General features: G+C 33.1%; 2 protein-coding genes across 2 annotated transcripts; both read right to left on the bottom strand.

Annotated features, from left to right (window-relative positions):
• Window positions 1–283: 283 nt before the first annotated feature.
• On the bottom strand, window positions 284–5,008 carry LOC108914040 (centromere protein S-like). Its single transcript, XM_018719739.1, has 4 exons — window positions 4,835–5,008; window positions 3,266–3,423; window positions 564–630; window positions 284–501 (listed from the first exon to the last, which is right to left on the bottom strand). The coding sequence occupies exons 1-4, from the start codon at window positions 4,847–4,849 to the stop codon at window positions 406–408; spliced, it is 336 nt and encodes a 111-aa protein (XP_018575255.1). The 5' UTR covers window positions 4,850–5,008; the 3' UTR covers window positions 284–405.
• A 1,568-nt stretch (window positions 5,009–6,576) lies between these two features.
• LOC108913893 (protein deadpan-like) lies at window positions 6,577–9,308 on the bottom strand. Its single transcript, XM_018719550.1, has 3 exons — window positions 9,249–9,308; window positions 7,814–8,022; window positions 6,577–7,749 (listed from the first exon to the last, which is right to left on the bottom strand). Exons 2-3 carry the CDS (start codon window positions 7,988–7,990, stop codon window positions 6,577–6,579), a joined length of 1,350 nt encoding a protein of 449 aa, XP_018575066.1. The 5' UTR covers window positions 7,991–8,022; window positions 9,249–9,308.
• Between the last annotated feature and the right edge of the window lie 2,771 nt (window positions 9,309–12,079).

Genomic DNA, 12,079 nt, shown 5'->3' with positions numbered 1-12,079 from the left:
AAACGTGCTATCATACGCATTCGATTTATCATTTAGATTTACTAAGGCATATATTCACTTTGTGGATGGGTGCATTAGTAAATATCACATTCATGGAACCCCTGAGCCCTTTCTGTCACGTTTTGTATCGAATCCCATTAATCTTGATTTATCGAGATTTAAAAACAGAACATACTTTTGAAAAATCATACCCATCCAGAAACGGTGATTTCAATACACGTTTTACAAAATAATTTTATTAGACAAAAAAGTATGCCTAACCTAAAACAGTGTAAGTATTAAAGTATAAGGCATAAAATTGGTCCCTGAGGTACTCCTCTGGATAGCTTAAGACTATTTAAATACATGTTGTAAAAATATCACTTTATCGATGAAAATACGACTTTAACGATTCTTAAGCTAGCCTCAAGTTGCTTTCCGTTTCCGTTTGGCGCCCGTGGTGTTGTCTGGGGTAGGTTTCAGGCTACCAGCAGCTTGAAGTTTCGAATCGACCATTTGCTTCTGAAAACGAATAGTGTTATTCCTGATTCATATCAATTTTATAACGTAATAATTTAATATACCAGTGACTCATTTCTTCTAACTAACAACTTAACATCGTCCGCTGTTATGGTTGACCTTTTGGCATGTCTGGAATTTAAGAGGAAATATTATGTGTCAGTGCAATAATTATTGTAATAATGTGAAATGTCAACAAAACGCGTGAACTACTTATTTGACGTAAGCTTTTCTCTATTATACGGAGAACGCAGGCACCACGACCTTGAAGAGGGCGCTACAATCGTCTTTCGTCTGAAATGAGTAATCACTTAATTTTCATTTGATAGAGTTCAAAATAATTCAAATATTAACTATTAGTTAAAAGTATTATTAAGTTTTAAGTATTACTCAAAACTACATTTATTTATTTTCTGATTTCGCCAGTCTGTGAATGGAAGACAGTACAAAGGCATTTACTACGTTAATCAATAATTATATTTTTATATTAGGATACAACTCTCTAGCATTCCAATTGAATAAAAATGATGTCTGCTAACGTCATATTTAATATATATTTAAATAAAGATACATATTCCTTAAAAAGAAACTGCTAAAAATATACGTTCGTCGTCAACGTGATTTTTTATTGTTATGTTCAACGTTTGAGAATATAAAGCTAACTCAATTCTAAGATTAAAAAACACAAAAATAATAGGTCGACCTTTGTTTCGAAGTTACATTCCAATAAAGTCAATCAATCTAACAATACCAAGCCTGAATATTAATTTTAATTTATTTTCAAGCATTCCAGTATATTGTGTTAAAATAAAGATCGACATGTCACTTTATGTTTTCTAGTATCATGATTAAATTGACATTATGCTCGCAATATGTGGACATAACAATATGGAAACACATCATACACATTGCATTTATTTTGCAGATAATTTAGAAATAACATTTTTTCTTGCTGAAAAATTGTAATTCAGGTTTGCAGAAAGAGTAACTCACGTGTATTCCTGTGACGCTCCTACATCGCCCACTTATTAATTAACTTGACTTGATAACTGCAAATATATTATAACGAGGACAAAGAGAGGATTTCAAGTATACAAACATTCAATTGTCTTTATAACGAGCGTTCAAATAAAAACGTGGTCAAGTTGGTTCTGAAAATTTGGACGTAGGGCGTAGCGTAGAGCAAATGAACTTAAACGTCATCTGTCAAAGCGCTATATCGCCGCTATCAATTTGAATATTTTCGTTTTAAAAAGCGTTTAAAATGGTGTTTTCTCAAGAACAAAAAGTGTTTATCATAGAGTCCTACTTTAGAAATGGACGCAAGATTGATGGAATATGGAAGTATTCTATTGAGGAATGTTTCATAGAATTTCAAAATCAATTTCCCGGCGTTGTTGAGTACAAAATTTTTCAAAGTGCAGTTCAGCGTTGTGTTAATGTTTTTCGTGAAACGGGCAGTGTAACAAGAAAAGAAGGAAGCGGCCGACCTAAAAAGCGGACTGAAGAATTAAAAGAAAATGTCCAACAAATAATGGAAAATGCGCCAAGAACTTCTGTACGTGTTTTATCACAAATGGTGGGAGTATCAGTCGGTACCTGCCACACAGTGTTAAAAAAAGATTTGCGTTTGTTCTCCTATCGTTTAACTTGTCAGCAAGAACTTCATGAAGTTGATTTTCCGCGACGGGCTGTATTTTGTGAATGGTTTTTAAACAACTACGGTGAACTTCATAATATCACCTTTTTTTCTGATGAAGCCTGGTTTCATTTAAGTGGTTACGTAAACTCACAGAATATGAGAATGTGGTCTTCTGAAAAACCAGATAACTTTTTTGTCGAGGGCCCTCTACACGCTCAAAAAATTGGAGTTTGGTGTGCTCTCAATCGAAGGAGGATTTATGGACCTATTTTTTTTAATGGTACTCTTACTGCGCAAAGGTATAGAGAAGAAATTATCGCTCCTTTTGTTAACCAGCTGGAAGAAAACGAAATTACAAACTTTTACTTTCAACAAGATGGCGCAAGGGCACATACGGCAGGCGAGACGATGAATATGTTGAGGGAAGTTTTCCAAAATCGACTAATAAGTCTCAATGCTGAACATGAATTTCCACCGAGGTCATGTGATATTACGCCGTGTGATTTCTTTTTGTGGCCTTACCTTAAAAACACTATTTTTGAACTGCCTATTCCTGATTTAAACCATCTGCAGGCTCGACTTATAGACAAGATTCGTGAAATTAACAATACCCCGAGCATCTTAGAAAATGTCTTTAATTCTTTGAGGAACAGGTGTGAAAAGTGCTTGGAACAAGGAGGGGGACACTTTCAGCAGCTGCTTTAATTTATTGTTATAACAAGGAGGGGGACACTTTCCGCAGCTCCTTTAATTGTTTGTTATTGTTATCACGATTATTCTTTAAAATAAAGTTATATAGTCATTAACGTTATTGAAACTGACAGCTGCTATACAGCTCGTTGAGAAATGAGGTTAAGTTGGTCGCTATAAGCTACTCCCTACGTCCAATGTGTCAGAGCCAACTTCAACCACGTTTTTATTTGAACGCTCGTTATATTTCTTAAGAGTACAAGAGAATCTCCCAAAACTTTTGGTGATTATCTTATTATTTAGATATAAATATTATATATTAATTGTATGTAAAATTAGGCATATTATATTTAACATTTTAAGGGAGACTTAATTGAAAAAAGTGAGGGCGCCTCCTCCCCCATTGTACGTCCCACTGGCCACACAGGTACTTACTTCTGAAAAGCATCCAAGTCTATTCCATACCCAAGCAATTTCTGATACGTCATTTCTGCTATGAGATCTATGCCATCTGAGGCAATCTCCATATTGTGACTAGCAGCTACCTCTTTGGCAAGTTTGGTAGATGTGTTGTGTATTGTCTGCTTGATTTTCTGAAAAAAGTTGTGTCTCTTTTACTCTTACTCAAATTGAAGTAATACAATGTCAAGCTTTCGAAATCATGATCAGCATTAATCCACTAGATCTTATAACAATATTTGTTTTTTCTTTTTGTTTACTTGTTATATTTAAAAAGTCATACGTACAACACATTCTGGTGTACATGAATATAACACTAGGCACTGTGGAGCTCTTATTAATCTTCTCTAGGATCAATATAACTAGAAATAATAAACCCCAAATAGATTTATATAATAAATTGGTTCAATGTCTCTCAAATAATTTTATAATTTCATTAAAAATTTTTTTATGACGAAATGCTATTTTAGTACTGATGAGTTTATTTCTGATATGTGTTCTATTACTTGAAATGTACTGTTATGTATGTAAAAAAGTCAATAAAGTTTATTTATTTATTTTATTTTATTATTTTTATTTAAATATTTTACAGACCATTTCTTAAAGCGGCATATTAATGTATTGCAAAAATGAGAATAATGTATAATTTATATATTTTATTGAATAATAACTTAAAATTGATACCTATTTTGTACACATGTAAATTAAATTCAATAAATTCTTTCTAGGCATAAATATTGATGTAAATTATTTGTACAACTTGGATTAATATCAAAATAATGAAAACGTTGAATATAGAAGAAATAAGCGTTCATTATAGTTAAAAAATACTGATTATAAAAATTGTATATGCTTCATAAATAAGGCGTTCTTTTGCAACACTTGCAAAATTTCTAGATTTATCATAGTCCAGATGGTATGCCATTCGAGGCGTTTGTATTTGAAATGCATCTATTTTGTTGTACAGAAAAATCTCAAATATTATGTAGAATAAGACATACAGATAAAAAGAACGAAAAATTACCCGTTTTTCGACATATTTTTCCCTGTAACATTGAAAGTAAGCCCTAAATCAAGAAATTTCATTTTTTATTATTTTTTGACGACTTTCTTATTCTACATAATATTTGGGATTTTTCTGTACAACAAAGCCTACTTTTACTGCTCTAACGCCTGGACTATTCAACACTTACCAGCATTTAGTACAGCTATGTAAGAATTAAAATGGATTGTTTTTTTTTTTCATTATGATTTATAATGACCTTTTACACCCCTAGCTTTTAAGTACCCATTACAAATTTATTTATTATTAAACTATTAAACTGACAAAATTGCATTAAATACATTTCTGGCCATTGCTCCCATCTAGAAGGATATAATAGAACTAAAAACGTATGAGTGATTAGTTATTTGTTTTTGTTTTGTTTGCTTTCTGAATTTGAAATTTAAAATAATAAAAACGAATATTTTTATAGCAATTATTATAACCGAAAGATTTACATACTCTTTGAACGACGTAGGTAGTATTGAATTAGGTTTACTTACTTGCTCTGTCGACATGTTTATGGATATTTCCAAGAATTATGTCCAGTTTTGGTATAACAGGTCGAATACGTACAATATGGCAGTTGAAAAATTTAAAAGTATAACGAAATTACACAGAGTATCTCCAGACACGTACTTTGTATAACATAAAATAATAATTAACATTAACAAGTTACTGTTTGCTTCAGTTTAGGTTATGTTTTTCGGAACGCAGAAAGAAAACTCTATTAAATTCTTGATTTATTTAACTGAGTAGATCTACATTTACCTACAATTTTAAAATAGCTTAAGTCGCTTGCGTGTAGAGGGCAGCCTATGTAGTCAAATCCAACAAATTAGGTGTTGATTATTATTATTGTTTATTACATTTAGGTTTGTGATTACTTTTGTTACATTATTATAATGTTTCAAGTCACAAATTCCTGTTGCTTGTACCTTGTCGTTAAATCTGATGATATTGATTGTAGCGCCCTCTAGACAGCGATAGCCCAAGTTCACTTAAAACTGCAGAAATGATGTTTATACAAAGAAGGCTCTCTCTAAGATCGAACGCTTTAATTGAATTTTTCACCTAAGGTGTCCCGGAAAACAAATGCAGAAATGATGTTCATAGAAAGAAGGCACTCTCTAAGATCGAACGCTTTAGTTGGATTTTTCACCTACAGGTGTCGCGGTGAACAAATCAACTTTGAAGGACTAATAATAATTATGAAATTATTGACTGATGTTTGCATATTTGATCTAATTTCTCTATTTTTGAGAGCGAAGATGTAGTTTTGGTTGCATACGATGAAGACGAGTTTTGGTAAATAATATTAGTCGTATTTTTACAATAGAATTTGTAAGTATGGAATGAAAATGGAATGTAAAATATTTAATCATATATTTGTGAATAGTCTAAGATTCTCGGTAGCTTAATAAATTAATTTACATATTTAATAAACCTGAATATTTAACATATTGTTTTATTAGGTGTTTTTTATTGCAATATTTTCTATGTTATGTAGGTAATTGGTTTATATGCCACTTTTGTTGGTCAAAAAGAACATTAGTAGACTAAATTTTGAAATATTTAGAATTAACAACAGTTTATTGAGGAAATGTAATAAGATTTAATTTAATGTAAAAGGTTTTGCTAAAACCATTTTCATCGGCATTTAAATGATAGAAATTAAGTGAACATTTTTCTTTAAAAATTAAGGATTTACTATCTAACATATTTTATGAAGGAAAGGGAGACAAAAATAAAAGTTAGTATAAATTTTTTTATTAAAACTAACTGCAAATACAGAAACTTCAGTTCTTAACTTTTCTTCTTGAATATGACATGATGAGATTAAAATAACCATCCTCAATCAGTTTAGTTCAGTATAAAATTATTAATTAAACAAAAATAATTGACTAAGCCATAACATGTTTCACTTGATAGGTAGAAATAGGCAATTATTGGAATTTAACTACGATAGTTTCCACAGGAAAGCAACTGATAGTGGTTTAATAGATAATAAAATAAATGTAGGTAAGTACAAACTTTCTTTGAGCTTGAAGAAAATAGTACACGTTATAACAACAACATTTATTTATAAGATCGAATTAATATAATTACTATGGATCAGCATCACTCGAAATATAATCTGTCACACTAAGGGATTACCACATACGCAGCATATTTGTACTGTATATTACATTAAAGCTTGAGCTTGAGCTTGTCGATACAAAAATAATCACAGGACGCTCTGATATCACCAGGGTCTCCACATATCACTAGTACTTTCAGCATTGTTATCCTTTGAACCGGAAGGTTGATCCTCGTTCTTTTTCTCGTCACTGGGAACGCTATCTGAAGGATGCGTTGGTCTAGGAAAGTGAAAACTTGAAGACGAACTAGCATCACCTTCTCTCACAACACTTTTGGAAGGCTGATTGTAAAATTCGTTTTGTGTCACTGTTAGAAGGCCTAGTTGGTGAGACACTTCTTGAAATTTTCGTTTTATGCCACGTTGAACGATATTTTCCTCGTAGTTGGCAGAGTCTTCTTTCATTTGCGCCTGTTTGTACCTTTCGGATTGGTTGGTGATAATGCACAACGGTTCTACAATTTTTTTTGGAGAATCGCTTCGTTTCTCCTTGTCTGAGTACTTGTGTATGGGATACTTTAGAGTTTTCACTTCAACTGGCTGAGGAAACTGTTGCTTTTCCGAAGATACAGTGGAAGATATCTGAGGAACTTGATGATCTTCACTGTAACTCCTTTGACTGGCTGGGAGAACTGGCCGGAATCCGTGAGGGGATGGGTTTCTTGCTCGCACTTCTTCTTGGCTCACCGGACTTAGAGGAGGACTAAGCGGTTTAGGCACTAAACTTTCACTCGCTGCGGATTGTGGTATGACCGCGGCAAAAGCGCTTGGTCTTTGTTGAACGTTCTGAGTAACAGCTGTGGGGAAATAAGGCAGGTTACTCGAATTCGGTACTAACAAAGCTAGTTCCCCACTTGGTAACCTGCTGGGAATAAGCTGGATGCCCTGAGGGATCTGTATCCTAGGATTATTGTTCTGGTCCCCTGCTGTGCTCGACGATTCCACTTGCGCCTGGTTGGAAGAAAAAAGGCTGCTTCCGGAAATAATCGGGAGATTACTGAAACCCGGGAAGTTAAATTGAGCGACTTGTTCTATCCCCCCGATGCATTTCTGGAGGTGACTGGTGACCCTCTGTCTCATGGCGGTGTCTACCCCATCTGACTGGCTCATGTATCTGTCTATTTCAGTAGCGCATTCGTCGAATCCGTTTTTGAATTTTCTAAGGATAGATGGATCTGTAGCCATCGCGAGAGCTAAATGTTGACGCTGAACGTTTTGGAGGTGCTTCACTGCCATTTCCAGGATGTCTGCTTTTTCTAGCTTTGTGTGACGGGCGGGCTGGAAAACGGAAAAAAAATAAAACATCTACGCTAATAATAAAGAAAGACCTGCGTATACGTACATCCTTATTCATGGCTTCCAAAATCAGCGTCTTAATCTCGTTCAGGCAATGGTTGATCCTGGCTCTTCTCCTTTTTTCCATTATTGGTTTGTGGGTTTTCCTCAGTTCAGCTTTGGACATGTTTGATTGAGGTTCCTGGGATCTGTTATAGTCAAATTCGTCCTCACTAATTGGCATGTTCGTATTTTGCACCAGCAGGGTATCAAAACCTGAAACAAAAAATGCGTTCGAATACTGTTTCTTTTTTTTTTGGTGGACTATTTATTAATAACTTTTTAAATTTTAAGAAATATCAATATTCTATTTTATTTTGTAACGGTTCGCTACAATTACCTGCCCCAATAAATATAAATTATACTTTGAATTATCCGAGATCGTCCCAAATAAATGTATTTAGCAAATGAGATTAGAATAAGTAGGCTGTAAACATAAATTAGTTGTTGTCTATTAGGGTACATAAGCACAAACCGAGTAGGTAATGACCCGGATAAGTGTTAATTAGGATAGGATAATAAAAGTAGGTACCTGGGGACGAGGATAAAACCGAAAACATTTCAAGACACGAAGGAGAAATCTTGAAGCCTAGTTCCTGCTCGGTTGTGTCTCGTGTTACCAGCGAATAAAGTTTTCCATGTTACTTAGAGTTTTTCTCCTTACTTGAAGACCAAACCACTATAATTTGTATTAGCTAGATTATTATTAAAAAAACAAAAGTTTGGCCTATATTTCCCAATTGTTTCTTTATGTTTCTTTGAAACGGCAAGAAAATTTTTTAAAACTTTGGTCCTAGACAGAAAGGCAAAAAAGATAAGAGGTGTAAATTGTTGTGTGTAAAGAAACGTATAGGGAAAGTGTACAAGGATAAGTGTGTATTGTGTGCACTTTCCTGTAAGCTATACACTTATTTATTCTATAATAAATTAATACGATTTGATTCCAAATATTTGCCAGCATATAGCAACAAAATTAAAAAAGTTGTCCACATTGTAAAACAGCAAACCAAGTACAAAATTCTCTACACTAAATAAGCGTTTGGGGAAAGTGTATAAGGGTACACCTTTCCATAAGTTGATACACTTATCTAATGGATCATATAATTAATACAACACAATTACCATATCTCAAAATATTAATCCAAAATTCGCAAAACAGTGACCCAAAATTAAATTGTTAAAGCCAAATGTCTAATGGGAGAAAAACTATCTGATGTAGTAGGGATTAATAGAACAGTTTTATACAAAAGAGTTGTCCCTAATTTCTTGAAGCATGCAGTGTTCATATTTATTCGTCGAAAATATACGCATCCTCATGCCAAAATTTTACAAATAAAATTTCTCATATGCGTGGTAAACTTGAGCGTTTTGATTTAAATTTGCTTTCGTTAAATTTTACACTAAGTGTATTTAAAAAGTTTTATGGTTTCGCTATCACTTACCTTTTTGGCGTATCCTTTGATTGAAATCCAAAAAGATTTTCACTGACACTGTAAAGTAGAGTCGCACTTTACGTTTTCGCGCACTTCAGTTGAACTAATCAAGTCTATGAGATCTGTGCTTTCCGAAGTTGATCCAACTACTGATCTATATTTTTTCCTAAGTTCATTGCTACCTTGTCGTGGGTCAGTTGACAACCACCGAATGATTGGTGTTTTTAAAAACCGGGAGTATACATTCCGATGGATCGTGGGAATTTAGACTGCGTCCCCACCACTCCTCGGGCGCCGCATGGTCAGGGTGTCCTTCTCTGGCCACAGTGGGGTAAACCGTACCATGTGAAATATCTTCACAGGCAGTCGACGTTCCCACGGACTGAGCTGAGGTGTATTATAGTGAGACATGGGAAATAACTGTTAATATGTTCTTCAGGTTATAGGCCATGGGCGTCCCGAGTATCCCCCTGCAAGCTTATGAGGTGATGGTGTTGGGTGATCGATTGTTTTGGTTCAAAATATAAGTAACGAGAATCGTTGCAGAGTAGGAATTAATTGATTTGCGGTGGTTATCTTTAGAGTGAGTGGAAATTACAGGTCTCGTGAAGAAGAAATATTTACTGTAAATTTTTTAAATAGTAAATGTTCTAAAAGTTTGAAGACATCCATAAAAACTGGAAGCATTTTCTCTTAAAGTTTTAAAAATTGGGATAAGATTTAGATAATTGATAAGATGGGAACTGTAATTTCCTTGAAATTAATGAAAATGTTGAATACAAAAATTGAAAATTTAATCAAATAGTGTCAGTTTTTATTAAAACAATTCTATTTAACCAAAAATCTCACATCGAAGAAAGCAGACAAATAAAAAATATACATCCTTATACAGGGTGTTTCAGAAAGACCTCCCGTAAATACAGGGGGTGACAGAATATGAATTTTTTGTCTTATGAACCATATGACTATCTCCTCTTGTTTTCGAGATATTGAGCGACAAAATAAAATTTTTACGAAAATTTCTAAACGGTGCGAAATATTTTTATGAAATTTGGTATTCCGGGGTTTTTAATGATACCAAATACATTGGTCTAATTATTTTTTGGCTATTTCATAGAGGGCACTAGTTATGCTATATTTTTATTACATTTTAAGTTCCATTTTTTTTTAAGATTAGGTTTTTTACCATTGGGGCTCTAATTTCTAATGTACCACTTTATTTTCTAATAATAGCCCAGTCATTATAGACATGAAAGAGCCTCTTTCGGGAAAAAAATACTATTAGAAGTTTCTCTGCGGAATATTGTTCGGAAACCTGTTATAAATAAAATATCAAAAAATCAACTCGAGGCTAGTTGGGAAACTTTGTTTTAACAGTGGCCAAAGTTATGGAAAAGTGGTTTTTTGACTCGCGTAAAAAACATTTATAGAGAAAAAAGATTTATACAAAAAAGGTAGGTATTAAATAAATCTGTAAAATAAGACAAGTCCGATTAAAATCCGATAATTTGTTTATGCGGAAGAGGTTAACAATGGTCAAAAATGTCCGCTTTTTTCAATTGCTAATAATTAATACAATTTTCATCGCAGTCACATATAATTCAGGATTTTGAGCCTTTTTGCACCCTTAATAAATGGTAAAAACTTCAGCCCGAAAGCTCCATTGGTTTGGCGTTGGCGGAATTTTTTTATCTAAGAAGATGCTATATTCAATTCGTTTTTCCCAATCTCACAGGCGTTGTAGGGTTTCGATCATTAGTTGTTTTTGTACTTACATAGTTGTATTGACATATGCATTTACTGAGAATTTAGTTTTTCAAATTTAATTTGTTTAAAAATGTCTGAAAATAAGTTAATATTTATTAAATTGTTAAGATAGGTAATTAATAAAGTAGTAACCTCTATAATTTAGTTTTCTTCGAATTAAAAAAAAATTGTTGTACATAAGTTGAATAGAAGCTGAGATAATTTTTTTTATTTAATCGCAGTGACCTTTATTATTAATATTAAGAGCCGAAATTTGGAGAGAGTATACATTAAGAGCTATATTTTCATGTCCTACATTAACATTAAGGTGAATTCAACTATTTAATTGCGAAAAAGAAGATAGCGGCGATGCGTTCTATTACTTGGTCTAGCAAACGAGTGGCGAGAGCGAGGCGGAGCATGCGCGCTTAACAATTTAATAAATATTAACATTTTTTCAAAGTCATTTTTAAACAAATTAAATTTGAAAAATTAAATTGTCAGTAAATGCATATTTAGGTACAAAAACAACTAATGATCGAAACCCTACAACACCTGTGAGCTTGGGAAAAATGAATTGAAAATAGCATCTTCTTAGATAACAAATTCGGCCAACGCCAAGCTAATGAAGCTTTTGGGTTGAAATTTTTACTACTTATTAAGGGTGCAAAAAGCCTCAAAAATTCTGAATTACAAGTATCTGCGATGAAAATTGTATTAATTTATTAGCAATTGAAAAAAGCGGACAATTTCGACCATTTTTGAGTTCTTGCGCATAAACAAATTATCGGAATTTATTCGGACTTGTCTTATTTTACAGATTTATTGAATACCTACCTTTTTTTGTATAAACCCTTTTTCTCTATGAATAGCAGTTATTTTACGCGAATCAAAAAACCACTTTTCCATAATTTTGACCATTGTTTTAACAAAGTTTCCCAACTAGTCTCGAGTTGATTTTTTGATATTTTGTTTATAACACGTTTCTGAACAACATGAATAACATGATTTTATAGTGCCTTTTTTATCTCCCGAATGCTTAAATATTGTTGTGATGATGAATGATGAACAGGTACCCGACCTAACTAACCCTT

This window comes from Anoplophora glabripennis, unplaced genomic scaffold (assembly GCF_000390285.2).
Source record: "Anoplophora glabripennis isolate ALB-LARVAE unplaced genomic scaffold, Agla_2.0 scaffold16, whole genome shotgun sequence".
In the NCBI taxonomy this organism is placed as follows: Eukaryota; Metazoa; Arthropoda; class Insecta; order Coleoptera; family Cerambycidae; genus Anoplophora; species Anoplophora glabripennis.
Note: the sequence above shows the minus strand (reverse complement) of the source record. Positions and strands in the feature narration are given on the sequence as shown.

Excerpts from the sequence above, each read along its gene's own strand:
- LOC108913893 (XM_018719550.1), bottom strand. The coding sequence starts at position 7,990 with ATGCCAATTAGTGAGGACGAATTTGACTATAACAGATCCCAGGAACCT. Across the intron at positions 7,750-7,813 it reads TGGAAGCCATGAATAAGGAT|CCCGCCCGTCACACAAAGCT; the intron begins GTACGTATACGC and ends TCCGTTTTCCAG.
- LOC108914040 (XM_018719739.1), bottom strand. Across the intron at positions 631-3,265 it reads GACTTGGATGCTTTTCAGAA|ACATGCCAAAAGGTCAACCA; the intron begins GTAAGTACCTGT and ends CTTAAATTCCAG. Across the intron at positions 502-563 it reads TTAGAAGAAATGAGTCACTG|AAGCAAATGGTCGATTCGAA; the intron begins GTATATTAAATT and ends ATTCGTTTTCAG.